Genomic DNA, 17,346 nt, shown 5'->3' with positions numbered 1-17,346 from the left:
AACAGCTGCCTGAAGGCACTGGTGAGCTAAAAAGACAGTGAAGAACAAAGGGGCCAGGTTTGGGATGAAAAGGAAACCCACAGAAACCAACTGGACACTGGGGCAAGTTTTCCCCTAACTACTTAAACATATGCTCAACATCATTAGTCATTAGGAAAATGCAAATCAAAACCACAATGAGATATCACTTCACACCCATTAGGATGGTTATTATTTTTTTAAAACCCAGAAAATAACAAGTGTTGGTAAAAATGTGAAGAACTGGAACTATTGTGCATTGCTGATGGTAGAAAAATGCTGTGGCCACCGTAGAAAAACAGTTTGGCGGTTCCTCAAAAAATTAAACACAGAATTACATGATCTAGCAATTCCACTTCTAGATATATACCTAAAAGAACTAAAAAAAGGAACTTGGATATTTGTATGCCAATGTTCATAGCAGCATTATTCATAATACTCCAAAGATGGAAACAACCCAAGTATCCATCAACAGATGAATAAACAAATATAGTGTGTGTGTGTGTGTATACAATCGAATATTATTTAACCTTAAAAGGGAATGCAATTCTGATACATGCTACAACATAGATGAACTTTGAAAACATTATGCTAAGTGAAATAAGCCAGACACAAAAGGACAAGTATTGTATGATCCCACTTACATGAAGTACCTAAAATAGGCAAATTCATAAAAACAGAAAGTAGAATAGAGATTACCAGGGACTGGAGGTGGGGGGAACAGGGAATTATTGTTTAATGGGTACAGAGTTTCTGTTTGAGATGATGAAAACGTTCTGGAAATGGATAGTGGTGATGTTGCACAACATTGTGAATTTACTTAATGCCACTGAATTGAACACCTAAAATGGTTAAAATGGTAAATTTAATGTTATATATATATATACTTTCTACACCATAAAAAAAGAAATAATACAGAGATTTCCCATATATTCATCATCCTTTTTTGCCAGTAGGAATGTCTTGCATAATTATAATATAATATCACAACTGGGAAATTTACATTGATACAATCCACCAACCTTATTCTAGTTTAACATGCATTCGTGTGTGTGTGTGTGTGTGTGTGCGTGTATTTAGTTCTATGCTATTTTATCATGTGTAAATTCATGTACCCACCACCCCACTCAAGATACAGAACAGATCCATCACCACAAGGATCCTTCACGCTACTTTTTGATAAGGGTATAGCCATAGCAACTCGCTTACCCCTTAACCTTAAAGAGAAGGGCTTTTCAATAGTTTTGAGGGCTAGAGTGACAAAAGTTTGAATTTACGATTTTCCAAGAAGAGGAAGGCCTAGTAAACCCCTAGTCCTTTGGGTTGGGACCTCATAGGTCTGTACCCTATGAATAAGAATAAACAAGAAATAGTCCAGCTCTTGCATGGACTGAATCCTGCTTCAAATTATATAAGCAAGTGAAATTCTTCTCTAGAGGAAAATAACATCATCTTGTGTCTCAAAATATTTCCACAATTTTTAAAACACAATATTTTGCAAATGAAAGAAAATAACCAGCACATGAAAAGACAAGACAACATGATTAAAAACCAAAATAAACAACAGATAACAGAAACAGAATCACAGAAGATCCAGATACTAGTTATCAGACTTTAACTATTCTAAATATGTTTAAGGAAATTATTTTAAACTGAGAATTGTGGTAGAGAACTATAAATTGGAAAAGAGAACCAAATCAATATTCTAGAACTGTAGATCTGCCTATAAGGAAATTTTCAAGTCTGGAAGGCTTTACTGTTGAATTAATTCAAATATTTAAGAAATAATATCAATCCTATACAATATCATCCAGAAAGAAGGAAAACAGAGAACAATTCCCAACTCATTGTATGAGACTAGAAAAACCACAAAACCAAAACCTAGTAAGAACATTATAGAAAAGAAAAAAATTAAAGGGCAATTTTATTCATGAACATAGATACAAAGAATTCTAAACAAAATAGTAACAAAGCAAATCCTGCAATATATTTAAAAGCAAATAAAATGCGACCAATTGGGATTTACTTCAGGAATGGAAGGGTAGCTTAACATTCAAAAATCAATCAATGGCTGTTATGAACATTTTTTAAAGAATCAGTCAATGTACTTCACCATGTTCACAGAATAAAGGATAAACTTTATATGATTATCTCAATAGTGCAGAAAAAAAACAGTTGATAAAGTCCAACATCCATTCATGACAAAAAATCTCAGTAAACTAGGAGTAAAAGGGAACTCTCCTAATCTAATAAAATGTATCTTTTTAAAAAGATGTCCACACAAAACCTGCTAACAAATATTTATAACAGCTTTACTCATAATTGCCAAGAATTGGAACCAACCAAGATGTCCTTCAATAAATGAATGAATACACATTTCAGCGATAAAAAGAAATGAGTTCTCAAGCCACAAAAGACACAGAGGAACCTTAAATGCATATTGCTAAGTGAAAAAAGTCAGTCTGAAAAGTCTACATACTGTATGATTCCAACTATGTGACATTCTGGAAAAGTCAAAACTACAGAAATAGTGAAAAGATCAGTGGTTTCCAGGGGCTGAGAGGAGGAAAGGGGAAGGGACGAATAGGTGGAGCACAGGGAGATTTTCAGGGCAGCGAACTATTCTGTATGATATTGGTAGATGCATGACATTATGCATTTTTCAAAACCGGTAGAACTGTACAACACAGACCTAACCATCATGTAAAGTATGGACTTTAGTTAGTAATAATGTAACACTCCTACATTGATTCATCAGTTGTAACAAATGTACCATTAGCAGGAGAGGGAAATATGGAAACTCTCCATACTTTCTGCTTGATTTTTCTTTAAAAGTAAAATTGCTCTAAAAAACAGTCTATTTTTTTTTTGGAAGTCCTTTATTGTAAAGGTAATTCTTTTGTCTGATGACAAACAGCAGCCACAGTGATTATTCTGGATCTCCACAATGGACAAATTCAATTTCTTCTTGAGACACAAGTTTACTTCTATATTTCTGAGGTAATGTTTTCATTACTTCTGCAGTGTCTGGTACATCCACAAATCCAGTAATTTACTTCCCTTAGAATGCTGGGAAATTGCAGAATCGTGAGATGGTTGCCCTGCTGATCTCAAAGCTTCTGGTACATTGGGTTTAGGATTGTCTCTTCCAGCAGGGAAGCTTATTAATGGAGCATGTGGCTTGACTACCTGAACGACACTGCTAGCAGATGCATCTTGCTGCCCATCATGACCCCCGAGAAGGGACAGTTTCTATTATATTTTTTTAATCTACAGCCACAGCATGCTTAATGGTAAAATGCTGCAAGCTTTGCCTCTCAGATTGGGAACAAGTTAAGGATGCCATTATCATCACTTATATTCAACACTGTACTGAAGATCCAGTGAAATAAGACAAAAAAAAAAGCCAATATACAGCTTACATGTAGAGTTAGAAAATGAACTATCATTACTTGCATATGATATTATAGATGTAAAAATCTAAAAGAATCTATAATTATTAGAATTTGTAAGTGTAATTACTATATTAGTGAATATAAAATCAACAAACAAAAATCAATTGCCGGCCAGGTGCGGTGACTCATTCCTGTAATCCCAGCACTTTGGGAGGCCAAGGTGGGTGGATCACTTGAGGTCAGGAGTTCAAGACCAGCCTGGCCAACAAGGTGAAACCCCATCTCTACCAAAAAAATATGAAAATTAGCCAGGAATGGTGGCAAATGCCTGTAGTCCCAGCTACTCGGGAAGCTGAGGTGGGAGGATTGCTCGAACCCAGGAGGCAGAGGTTGCAGTGAGCTGAGATCACACCACTGCACTCCAGCCTTGGTGACAGAGTGAGACCGTCACACTGTCTCAAAAAAAAAAAAATTGCTATATAGCAACACTAACATAAAATGAAAGCAAAAAATAAACAACATTTAAAATAATGTAAAAAAAAACCTAGGAATAAATCTAACAAAAGATGCAGAAAATCTGTAACCAGAAAACTATAAACATTGAAAGAAATTAAAGAAGTCTCAAATAAATGGAAAGATATATTGTGTTCACATACTGGAAGACTCAACATTGTGTAAAGAGGTTAGTCCTCTCTCAAATTGATACATTGGTTCAGTGCAAACAGAATTAAAATGTGACCATATTTTTGTGTGGGGAACTGACAGCTGATTCTAAAATTTCTACAAAAACGTGAAGGGCCAGGGATGGCCATGACACTCTTTTCAAAAGAAAAATATTAGGATAACTTGACACTAAACCTTAAGACTTTTTTAATGCAGTGCACAAGTAACCATAAGTAGAAACAATGGAACAGAATATACAGTCCAGAAACAGAATAATGCATATACAGATACTTGACTTCTCTAGAAGATAACATAGGATAATATTTTCATTACCTTGCCATGAGAAGATGTCTAAAACAAGATGTACAACGTATAAGTCATAAAGGAAGAGACTGTGTCCTGGGCCATATTAAGTTAAGAATGTTTATTCATTAAAAGGCACTATTAGGATGATCTGATAAAGATAGCTAGAAAAATACCTATAGCAATTTTATATTTAATAATGAATTATTAAACATTTTTCAACACTACCTATTCAACTTCTATTCACTATCTTGCACTTCTATTCAACTCGAAGTCCTAGCTGGTACAGTAAGGCGAGAAAAAGAAATAAAGCCCTAAGTATTAGAAAGAAAGCTGTCATTATTTTCAGGTAACATGACTGTGCACATAGAAAATCCAAAATAATCTGTGGATCAACTATTTGAACTAATAAGTGAATTTAGCAAGATCTCTGGATATGAAGATAATATACAAAATCAATTGCATTTCTATAAAGAGCAACAAACAGAAAATGAAAGCTTAAAAGATACCACTTACAATAATTTCAAAACACACAAAAAGAAATGTAGTATCTTTATACTGAAAACTATAACTTTACTGAGAGAAATTTTAAAAGACCCAAATAAATGGAGGGATATTCCATGTTCATGGATTGGAAGACTCAATATTGTAAAGATGTCAATTGTCTCCAAATTGATCTACAGTTGCAGTATTGTATCAGGTTTTTTCCTTGCAAAAACTGACAAGTTGACATCAAATTTAAAAGTTTCTGCACAGCAAAGGAAACAATCAACAAAACGAAAAGGCAACCTATGGGCTGGGGAAAAAAATTGCAACCACATATCTAATAAGGAATTATACTCAAAATTTGTATATTTTTAAATTTTTTTGTAGAGACGAGGTCTTGCCATCTTGCCCAGGCTGATCTTGAACTGCTGGGCTCAAGCAATCCTCCCACCTTGGCCTCCCAAAGTGCTGGGATTACAGGCGTGAGCCACCACACCTGGCCTTAAAATTTATAAAGAACTCTTACAACTCAATACCAGAAAAACAAATAACCCAATTAAAAAATGGGAAAAGCCGGCCGCCGCCCCGTCTGGGAAGTGAGGAGCGCCTCTGCCCGGCCGCCCACCGTCTGGGAACTGAGGAACGCCTCTGCCCAGCTGCCGCCCCTGCCGCCCCAGGAGTGCCTCTGCCCAGCCACCCACCCTCTGGCAAGTGAGGAGTGCCTCTGCCCGGCCGCTGCCCTGTCTGGGAAGTGAGGAGCGCCTCTGCCTGGCCCCCACATTGTCTGGGATGTGAGGAGCGCCTCTGCCCGGCCCCCGCCCTGTCTGGGATGTGAGGAGCGCCTCTGCCTGGCTGCTGTGCAACCTTCCAAGTGTGAAGTGACAGTTTTGTGTGTGATCTTTTCTGTCTTCCCCAAGTTTGCATTTTCAATATTAAAGTTTACTTTTTAACTAAAAGTTAAAAATTAATTAATTAAAAATAAATAAAAAATGGGCAATGGACCTGAACAGTCATTTCTCCAAAAATAGAGGCCAGGTGTGGTAGCTCACACTTGTAATCCCAGCACTTTGGGAGGCTGAGGCAGGAGGATCACTTGAGCCCAGAAGTTTGAGAAAAGCCTTGGCAACATAACAAGGCCCCTGTCTCTACAAAAAAGTTTTAAAAATATTAGCTGAGTGTGGTGCCATGCACCTGTAATCCCAGCTACTTGGGAGGCTGAGGCAGGAGGATCATGCGTGCCCAGGAGTTTGACAGCAGCCTTGGCAACATAATAAGACCCTGTCTCTACAAAAAAGTTTTTAAAATATTAGCTGAGTGTGGTGCCACGCACCTGTAGACCCAGCTACTTGGGAGGCTGAGGCAGGAGGATCACGTGTTCCCAGGAGTTTGAGGCTTCAGTGAGCTATGATCATGCCACTGCACCCAGCCTGGGCAACAGAGTGAGATCCTGTCCCTAAAAGAATAAAATAAAAAATAAAATAAAATTTGAAAGTCCAATAGGCATATAAAAAGGTGCTCAACATCACTAACCATAAGGGAAATACAAATTAAAACCACTATATAAAACCTCACACTCATAAGGATGGCTATTATCAAAAAGACAAGAGATAACAAATGTTGGCAAGGGTGTAGAAGAAAGGGAACTCTAGTACATTGTTGGTGGGAATATAAATTGGTACAGCCATTATGAAAAACAGTATAGGAGTTCCTAAAGAAATAAAAAAATACAGATGACCCTTGAACAACACGGAGTAGGGTAGAGGTGCCAACCCCCTACATAGTCGAAAATCCACACATAACTTTTGACTACTCAAAAATTTAACTACTAATAAACTATTGTTGACTGGAAGCCTTACCAATAACATGCAGTTAATTAACACATATTTTGTATTTCATATGTATTATATACTGTATTATTACAATAAAGCAAACCAGATAAAAGAAAATAAGAAAATGTTATTAAAGGCCGGGTGTGGTGGCTCAAGCCTGTAATCCCAGCACTTTGGGAGGCCAAGGTGGGCAGATCATCTGAGGTCAGGAGTTCGAGAGCAGCCTGGCCAATATGACAAAACCCCATCTCTACTAAAAATACAACGGGCATGGTGGCAGATGCCTGTAATCCCAACTACTCGGGAGGCTGAGGCTGGAGAATTGCTTGAACCGAGGAGGCAGAGGTTGCAGTGAGACGAGATCACGCCATTGCACTCCAGTCTGGGCAACAAGAGCAAAACTCTGTCTCAAAAAAATAAAATAAAATGCTACTAAAAGTCATAAGGAAGAGCAAATATATTTACTATTCATTAAGTGGTAGTAGATCATCATAAAGGTCTTCATTCTCATTGTCTTCACATTGAGTAGTCTGAGGGGGAGGAAGAAGAGGGGTTGGTCTTGCTATCTCAGGGGTGGAGAGGTAGAAGAAAATTTGCACATAAGGACCCATGCAGTTCAAATCCATGTTGTTCAGGGTCAACTGTACAACATATGACCCAGCAATCCCTCTCCTGGGTATATACTCAAATGAGATGAAATCACCACCTCATGAAAATAGCTGCATTCTTACGTTCATTGCAGCATTATTCATAACAGACAAGAAACAGAAACAACCTAAATACCCATTGACAGATGAATGGATAAAGAAAATGTGATATATACACACAATGGAGTATTATTCAATCTTAGAAAAGGAGATCCTGACGTCTGCTACAACATGGATGGACCTGGAAGACATTATGTTAAGTGAAACATCCAGACACAGAAAGAAAAATATTCTATGAGGCAGGGCGCTGTGGCTCACGCCTGTAATCCCAGCACTTTGGGAGGCCAACGCAGGCAGATCACCTGAAGTCAAGAGCTAGAGACCAGCCTGGCCAACATGGTGAAACCTGGTCTCTACTAAAAATACAAAAATTAGCCAGACATGTTGGTGTGTGCCTGTAGTCCCAGCTACTCGGGAGGCTGAGGTAGGAGAATCACTTGAACCCGGGAGCAGAGGTTGCAGTAAGCCAAGATCGCGCCACTGCACTCCAGCCTGAGTGGCAGAGTGAGACTCCGTCTCAAAAAAAAAAGAAAAGAAAAAAAAATTGCATGATCTCATTTTTATGTGGAATTTTTTAAAGAAAATCTCAAATACACAGAGAAAGACAATGAAACAGTGGTTACCACCAGAGGGGAGGGGAAGGCAAAGACAAGATGTAGCTCAAAGGATACCAAACAGTAGATATGTAGTATGAACAAGTCTAGAGGTCTAACGTACAAACGTAAGAAATAAAGTTAATAAGATTGTATTCTATCAGAGATTTTTGTTAAACAAGTAGATTTTAACTGCTCTTGTCACACAAAAAAGTAACATGTGAGATGACAGATATGTTAATCTGCCTCACTATACTAACCATTTTAATATTTACATGTATCCCATAACATCATGTTGTAAACCTCAAATATATACAATGAATTTTATTTTTAAAGCAAGAACAAAAACAAAACCTGACAAATGGATTCTAAAATTTATAGACATGCAAAAGGCCATGAAAAACCCAGGCAATCTTAAAACAGAAAAGAGATAAACAACCACAGATGTCAAGACCCACCATAAAGCTATAAGTAAGCTTAGTAAGGCATAAGTAAACTTAATAAGTACTATTTTACAAACATTTAAAAAGACAATTATAGCTAAAAAATAAAGCTACAGCTAGAAACAATGTATATTACATAATTCAAGGAAAAACTTTACCTTGGATTCAGCATCAGGAAAAAGTGAATCCCTTCAACTAGGTGGACTGATTGACAGTCTACTTTGCTATTCCTTCTAGCAAACTTTGGTGCTTAAGTGTAATAAGGAAATAAGGAACTATCACATATGCTTTTTTTTTTTTTTTGGAGATGGAGTCTTACTGTGTTGCACAGGCTGGGGTGCAGTGGTGCAATCTTGGTTCACTGCAACCTCTACCTCCTGGGTTCAAGTGATACTCCTGCCTGAGGCTCCCAAGTACCTGGGATTACAGGCGCCCACCACCACATCTGGCTAATTTTTGCATTTTTACTAGAGACGAGGTTTCACCATTTTGGTTGTCCAGGCTGGTCTCAAATTCCTGAGCTCAAGTGATCTGCCTGCCTCAGCCTCCCAAACTGCTGGGATTACAGGCGTGAGCCACCGTGCCCAGCCACATATGCTTTTAAACACATATCTTGGCTCTCTTTGCCATGTTTCTTACTTATTAGGTATTAAATAAGCTATTTCAAATTATTTTTAATATTAAATAAATGATGAAGCTGTGTCTTCAATGCTTTAAAACTACTGTCTCTCATTATTTGCCACAAGGAGACAAGAGAAACACGTAATTCCTAGGTCAGGCATGGTGTCTCATGCCTGTAATCCCAAGACTTTGGGAGGCTGAAGCAGGCAGATTACTTGAGGTCAGGAGTTCGAGACAAGTCTGGCCAACATGGTGAAACCCATCTCTACAAAAAAATTAAAAATTAGCAGGGCATGGTGGTGCGTGCCTATAATCCCAGCTACCCGGGAGGCTGAGGCACAAGAATCTCTTGAACCTGGGAGGTAGAGGTTGCAGTGAGCCGAGATCGCACCATTGCACTCCAGCCTGGGTGACACAGCAAGACTCAGTCTCAAAAGAAAAAAGAGAGAGAGAGAGAGAAACATGTACTTCCAAAGCCAAAGCCAGATCTTGGAGTTCGAAATTATTTTGATGACCCTTGACAAATTCTAATGTTTACCTGATCAAGCCCTTCCCCAGCCTTCCTGAGATTCTGTAACTGGTAAACTTCTAGGGTTCTTCCATTATCTTGACAGCACAAATCAATTATAACACAGCCCTGGTCCTCAAAGGCATTGATTTGATGAAATGTAACAAAAGGTTTGCTGTAGTATCTCCCTGGAAGGAGCTGCAGGGGAAAACACAAACAATGAAAAAAATTTTTTTTAGTTTTCTTCTTTTTCCCTTTCCTTTAGGAAACAGGTCCAAAAAGTTCGAAATAAGAAAATTAGAAAGATTTTCCCCTCTGAAGTGGCAGGTCCAGTATATATAAAAGTAGAATACAGAATGTAGAAGCAAATATGCTTTGATTTAAACATTGCTTGCTTAAGCAATGAACTGGGGCTATTTGATATAGACCAATCAATTGTTATAATGAACTTAAAATCCCTCATGAAATATAGCCCAATGTTTTGAGTGATATGTAAATCTTGGACTCTAACTGCATGGTTAAATAGAAAATATTGCTACTCAGTATACTGATGATAAATTCAAAGACTAATTTTTTTTAAGGTGCAGTCATTACTAAATTTTTTTTTGTAATGAGATCCAGATAGAGTAAATGTAAGACACTATCTCTTTAGAGAGGTAAAAAGTAGGCAAATATAATAGCATTATGAATCAGGAGTATAAAAAGATATTCAATCAACATGCTTAGACTTTAGTAGGATTGTCATAGTCACATATTAAGAAGCCAGAGAATTGGGCCAGACGCAGTGGCTCACGCCTGTAATCCCAGTACTTTGGGAGGCTGAGGCGGGTGGATCACAAGGTCAAGAGATCGAGACCATCCTGGCCAATATGGTGAAACCCTGTCTCTACTAAAAATAGAAAAAAATTAGCTGGGTGTGGTGGCACACACCTGTAGTCCCAGCTACTCAGGAGGCGGTGGCAGGAGACTCACTTGAACCCGGGAGGTAGAGGTTGCAGTGAGCTGAGATCTCGCCACTGCACTCCAGCCTAGTGATAGAGCAAGACTCCATCTAAAAAAAAAATCTCAAAAAAAAAGAAAAAAGAAGCCAGAGAATCAACTAATTAAAGTATTACTGCAAAAATTACAGAAGATTTCTGCACGAACAACACCCTCTTTAGCAACTATTATGATATGGAAAAAATCCATGCTAAGAGAGTTTCCTGGATGCCATTTTAATTGAATCAGATCATTAAAAAGATAAAATCATTTCCTATAATTCTCTAATATGCAAAATCCATCGTACTAATTAATAAGTAGCTAGCTCAACCTATAGAAGAAGGTAATATCCTTGATTAAAAGTGTCTTATGCACTTTTAACCAGGGAAGATTTTTAAAAAATCAACTATATGGAAATTTGCCTTTGTTTCCAACAATTTTCATGATAAATATACTCAAAATACTCCACCTGTCCAGTGCGTTTTTCCACCACATGAAACCGCGTATTACACTGGGGTTCCCAGCTTATCCCATCTGAAAAGGCCTTTCCCCGAATTTTAGAAGTGGCAATTTTCCACAGGTTCATCTTTAGAGGTTGTTCAATGAAAATTATATAGTTCCTTGTCATTCCTAAAAGGTTCCAGCAAACAATAAAAATGTTATTTGGCAAACTAGAGTTGTCTGAAATGTGCCAGTTATGGGGACTTGTCTGAATGCCTGGACACGTTACTGATGCCCTAAACAAATGCCAGCCAGAAATACAAGTTTACTGTCTCCCAGCTTTACTATACATATTTCCTGTTCCTTTATAAAAAAGGGAACTGCTTAGAATAGCTTGGGTTGCATGTTCTCAGCTTGCTTTTTATCTTTTTTTCCTTTTAAATTATTTGGTTTAGGAACAAAGTAAAAAAGTGTAGTATTAAAGTGTCCTTTATGATCTTTACATGTATCCTTTAATCCTTTTCCTGCTTATACTGGGGGTAAGAATCTAGAAGCAGTTTGGCTATAATGATTTAAAGTACAGAAAATAAATATTCTGAGTAAAAGCTGAATCGACCTATATAGAATATGAATTTCCCCAAAAAATATAGTCAAGACAACATTTTCATGTATGATTACTATTTGTGGGCTTTAAGGTTGCCTAAAATTTTAAATTATATCAATTAATTTTTTAGTAATTGCTTATACTAAAGCAACTACAGTTTATCTTTTCAAGCAGTCAGCTGGCTAGGGTCAGGAGTATGTGACTAAACAGAATAACCTTACCTGGCATCAAAATGCAACCTTGGTCTCATTATCACCATAGCGTGATAAACTATTAACATAACATTTGCCAAACTAGTCCCTCTGCTACAGCAACATCAAGGCAGAGCCCACTGAAATTTGCCTTATCTCTGGACTCACCAAAGCTATGGTAGTAAGAAGGTTTCCCTTTCTCTGTAGAAGCAATAGAACATATCACCTGGGCTCCATGGATTGTCTCCCCAAGGTCCACCTTCTCTGGAGGAACCCGAATAACCTTATAGGAGAAACCTGAAAAATGAAAAGTCCTATCTTACCTGTTTTACATATATTCTAGATTAAAAGACAACCTTTGCATTTGTGGACTTGCCAAAAGCAATTAAGAGATTTATGCAATATGCGTGACACTCTTATTTCCTGAAGGGTTATTTCAAACAAAGATCTGGATCTTAAAAATGTTAGCTCTATGAAAATAATTAGCTAAGGTTTTGAAACAGCACATCCAAAGTGATCAACCAATGATTCATTGTACTATAATGCTAACTTCATCTCTAATTCGTAGGAAACATTAAGATAGCAGCCAAGCACTGTTCACAATAGCAAAGACTTGCAACCAACTCAAATGCCCATCAATGATAGACTGGACAAAGAAAATCTGCCACATATACACTATGGAATACTATGCAGCCATAAAAAAGGATGAGTTCATGTCCTTTGCAGGGACATGGATGACGCTGGAAACCATCATTCTCAGCAAACTAACACAAGGACAGAAAACCAAACACTGCATGTTCTCACTCATAAGTGGGAGTTGAACAATGAGAACACATGGACACTGGGAGGAGAATGTCACACACCAGGGCCTTTCAGGGGGTGGGGAGCTAGGAGAGGGATAGCATTAAGAGAAATACCTAATGTAGATGACAGGTTGATGGGTGCAGCAAACCACCATGGCATGTGTATACCTATGTAACAAACCTGCACGTTCTGCACATGTACCCAGAACTTAAAGTATAATAATAAAAAAGAGCTATTATATAACGAGGTAAGGATTATAATGGACCTGTCTCATATGTATGGTGAATAGACAGGTCATAGAGTTGAAGTTCTTAAACTAAAAAAAAAAAAAAAAAAGATAGCAGCCAGGAATATCCTCAAATTCTGTTCCTTTACTCCCTTCCCCTATTCCAACAACTACAGTCTCCATTTGCGCTCATGTCCAACTCCTTCCCTCCAACCCTCTGGACCCCTAGGGTCACTCTGGGTTCCATCCCATCCTTTCTCATCAACATTCTTTCATGCAATCATTCATCTGGCTATTGCTTACTGGCTCTTCAAGAATCAACTCAGATATCCACTCCTCAAGTAGTCTTCCCTGACTCCTCCCCACCCCAAAGGCACTTGGTGCCCCTATTGTATGTCCTCATTACATCCTCGTAGTCATAGCACATATCTCATTGTATACAATTTTCTGCTTGTTTATCTGCTTTCCAGTACAGTTCTTTATTTATTTATTCTGCAACTACTACTTTTTGAGCACCTACTATATTCCAGACACCATTCTGAGTGTTCTTAGTACTATATTCTAGGCACTTGTATACAGAAATATGCAAAATAGACAAAAATCCCCCCCCTTCCTCCACCGGCTTCTTCTTCATTTTTTTTAGAGACAGGGCCTAGCACTATCACCCAGTCTGGAGTACAGTGGTGTAATCATAGCTCATTGCAGCCTCGAACTCCTGGTCTCAAGCAATCCTCCCACCTCATCTTCCCAAAATGCTGTGATTACAGGTGTGAGCCACTGTGCTCAGACAAAATCTCTTATTTTGCCTTATTGTTTTTCTTTTAAATCATATAATAAGTAAAAATACAATGTATCAGATGACAGTGAGAACTATAATGGAAAATAAGCCAAGGAATAAGGATCAGGAGTGATCATATGAGGAGTAGGGGCTACTGTTTGGAACTTTAAATATGCTGGTCTGGAAAAGCTTCACTAAGTGGGTCATGTCTGAGTAAAGACCTAAAGGAGGTGAGGAAGAAAGCCTTGAGGATATCTGGGAGAAATGCATTCCAGGTGGAGGGAAGAGCAAATGCAAAAGTTCTCAGCCAGGAGCATGATTGGAGTGTTTAAGTATCAGCTAGGAGGCCAGTGTGGCCCTATCATGACAAGCGAGAAGGAGAGTCTAGGAGGTAAGCTCAGAGAAGTGGGTGTGGGTTAAAAGGATAACTCTGGTAACTCTGGTGTTACAGTGCTGAAAAGAAATTGAAGTGGGGCAAGGGCAGAATCAGGGCAACTAGTTGAGGGGCTATTGCAGTCATTCAAGTGAGAAGGGATGGTGACTCAAAGTAGAGTGGTGGCCATGGAGGTGGTGTGAAGTGGTTGGATTTTTGATATATTTTGAAGGCATTGCTGAAATTACTTCTTTTTTTTTTTTGAGACAGTGTCTTACTCTGTCACTCAGGCTGGAGTGCAGTGGTGCAGTCACAACTCACTGCAGCCTCAACCTTCTGGTCTCAAGTGATCCTCCCACCTCATCCTCCTGAGTAGCTGGGACCACAGGCACATGCCACTATGTCTGGCTAATTTTTGTATTTTTTGTAGAGATGAGGTCTTGCTATATTGTCCAGGCTGGTCTCAACTTGTGAGCTCAAGCAATACACCCGCCTTGGCCTCCCAAAGTGCTGGAATTATAAGCATAAGCCACTGCACCTGACCCTGAAATTACTTTTTGATCAACTGATGTAAGAGATAAATGTAAAGGATGATTCCACAGTTATTGTCCTTAGCAACTGGAAAGATGGAGTTAGTATCTCCTGAGATGGGGAAGACTCATCTTAAGGAGAGAAAGAAATAAGCCAGGCACAATGGTGCATGCCTATAGTCCAGCTGCTTGGGAGGATGTCTTGAGCCCAGGAGTTCAAGTCCAGCCTGAGCGACATAGCAAGACCCCATCTCTAAACGAAGAAAGAAAAAGAAGAAGAAGGAAGAAGAAAGAGCAATGAGGGAGGGAGGGAAAGAAGGGAAGGGAAGGGAAGGAAGGAAAGGAAGGAAAGGAAGGAGAACAAGGAAGAGAGAGAAGGAGAAGAAGGAGGAAAGGAAGGAGAACAAGGAAGAGAGAGAAGGAGGAGGAGGAGGAAAGGAGGAGGTGGTGGTGGTAGTTTAGAGGAAAATATCAGGAGTCTGGTTTTTGACAAGTTAATTTTGTAATGCCTATTAGACATCCTAGGAAGAATGCTGAGTAAGCAATTGGATATAAAATACTTGGGAGGTCTAGGTTGGGGATATAGATATGTTTTGAGAACCCACTACATACAAAACATCATGCTTTGTACAGTGATGAAAGAAATATTAGACAAGCTCTATAGTCCAAGAGTACTCTATTATTGTCTCTAATATTAGTCTGAAGAACATATTTTAAATAAGTATTAAAAACCAACTGGATTGATTAATGTTTACAGGATTTTTACAAATTTTAAAAAGCCTTTTAAAAATATCTAGAAAAGCTAAAACCAAAGCTTTTTACTTCCTAAAGGTAGCAATTACTAGCAAGCATTTTACTGTATTACAATGAGAATCACTAAGTTTCCCCCAAATGTCTATCAAGTAGTCGAGCTCCCTGCAGTTGCCTGCACATTAAGTTCCAGTTCATAAACTTCTCACTGAACCAAATAATCAAGTGAAGAAAAAAAAAAAAGTAGATTCAGTGTTCGTTGGGATTAGGAGAAGATAAAGAGATGAATTTCCTGTCTCAGCAACTGGATTACTCAATTCACGGAATTTAAACACATTAGTTAATGAACTGTTCTAACTGCAAGTCTTGAAGACATTAGGTAAGACAAACAGACACCCAGGAAACACCCAGCAGAGGAATGTCCAGAAAGATTGGACCTGCCCAATACTGTCAGCTGAACTCTGCAAGACTCTCCAGGAGTTTGTATAAGGAGCAAACTGAGGCAAAGTAACAAGCACAGGCTCTCATGATTGGTGGCTGGGTTAATCAGTGAGATCCAGGGGCCACTTGCACCAAGATCACCCAGAGACCATGTTAAAATGCAAATTCTTGGCCCCTTTTCAGTTCTACTAAACCAGAATCCCTGAAGATGAATGAAATCCAGATGATTCTATCTACATTCCAGATCATTGTTAGGCACATTAAAGGTTGAAAATCACAGATCTAGTTACTTTAATTTTAGAATATGTAATTCAGACCAGGCGCAGTGGCTCGCGCCTGAAATCCCAGCACTTTGGGAGACCGAGGCAGACGGATCACTTGAGGTCAGGAGTTCAAGACCAGCCTGACCAACATGGCTGAAAACCCGTCTCTACTAAAAATACAAAAATTAGCCAGGCATGGTGGCAAGCACCTGTAATCCCAGCTACTCAGGAGACTGAGGCAGGAGAATCACTTGAATCTGGGAGGTGGAGGTTGCAGTGAGCTGAGATCGTGCCACGGCATTCCAGCCTGGGCAACAGAGCGAGCCTTCGTAAAAAAAAAAAAAAAAAAAAAGTGTAATTGGCCAGGCACAGTGACTCACGCCTGTAATCCCAGCACTTTGGGAGGCCCAGGAGGGCAGATCACGAGGTCAGGAGACCAAGACCATCCCGGCCAACATGGTGAAACCTCATCTCTACTAAAAACACAAAAATTAGCCAGGCATGGCGGAGGACACCTGTAGTCCCAGCTACTCCAGTGGCTGAGGCAGGAGAATCGCTTGAACCTGGGAGGCAGAGGTTGCAGTGAGCCGAGATTGCGCCACTGCACTCCCGCCTGGCAACAGAGCAAGACTCCATCTCAAAAAAAAAAAAAAAAATGTAGTTTAGAATGGTGAAATAGTATTTGTCATATTATGAATGAGTTGCAAAGTTATCTACTTGGTTAACAGAGTTAATTTATTATAAAATTGATTTTTTTTAATGATCAAGATAAGATAGATGGACCAAAAACTGCTGGGTTCATGGATCCATTTTGCTGAAATATTTTACTTAGAAGGATGTTTGCTGTTTCCTATAACAGCATTGAAGAATCCTCCTTATCTGAGATCAAGTAATAAAGAGGAGAGAGAGCTGGGTGTAGAGGTGTCCAGAGCACCCTCTCTCTACTTGTGCCAGTAAAAAACAAACCTGTAGTATTCATCTTTATATACACACCGTGCCTGGTCTCAATTATTTCTAAAAAGACCTTTATTGCAACTTTACCATATGGCCCAAAGGAGTTCCCCATATTGTATGCTGTTCCATCCGGGTCATAATGAGGATGCGCAGTTGCTCCATTCACAGCAATAAATTTGCTCCAATCTACCTGCAAATTTGAGACCACTGGAGATTTTTAATGGGCAGATCTCTATTCACATGCATGAATAGTAGAAATATCTAATGTTTTTAAAAATAAGATATGAAAACTGCAATGTAAGCCCTAATTTCTTGCCTCTGAGAAATAAAAATTATTTTTCCCACTAAAAAAAAGAAATCAAGATTAAAACAACAAACAAAAACACATCACCACTACTAACAACAAAACCACCCTGAATAAATTTGCCTAATATCACAGGAAAATTC

The 17,346-nt window shown here is 38.7% G+C and overlaps 1 protein-coding gene and 1 pseudogene across 11 annotated transcripts in view; both read right to left on the bottom strand.

The window, feature by feature from the left end:
- The window catches only part of BCO2 (beta-carotene oxygenase 2), a 50,891-nt gene that overhangs the window by 14,525 nt on the left and 19,020 nt on the right, over positions 1 to 17,346 (bottom strand). For 10 of the 11 annotated variants that reach the window (XR_008620260.2, XM_063608779.1, XM_063608778.1 and 7 more), the window contains 4 exons: positions 16,987 to 17,089; positions 11,949 to 12,077; positions 11,014 to 11,174; positions 9,597 to 9,764 (listed from right to left, as the gene is read on the bottom strand). Coding sequence is in view for 10 of the 11 variants with exons in the window: in XM_063608779.1 (XP_063464849.1) it covers positions 9,597 to 9,764; positions 11,014 to 11,174; positions 11,949 to 12,077; positions 16,987 to 17,089 (561 nt within the window). In the remaining variant the exon portion in view is untranslated. The remainder of the gene's footprint in view (positions 1 to 9,596; positions 9,765 to 11,013; positions 11,175 to 11,948; positions 12,078 to 16,986; positions 17,090 to 17,346) is intronic. The other variant, XM_063608780.1, reaches the window with a different exon arrangement.
- LOC112441152 (alpha-ketoglutarate dehydrogenase component 4-like) lies at positions 2,948 to 7,431 on the bottom strand (annotated as a pseudogene).

Source organism: Pan paniscus, chromosome 9 (assembly GCF_029289425.2).
Source record: "Pan paniscus chromosome 9, NHGRI_mPanPan1-v2.0_pri, whole genome shotgun sequence".
NCBI classification, from domain to species: domain Eukaryota; kingdom Metazoa; phylum Chordata; class Mammalia; order Primates; family Hominidae; genus Pan; species Pan paniscus.
The sequence above is the reverse complement of the archived record's forward strand: the minus strand, read 5'-3'. Positions and strand labels throughout refer to the sequence as shown.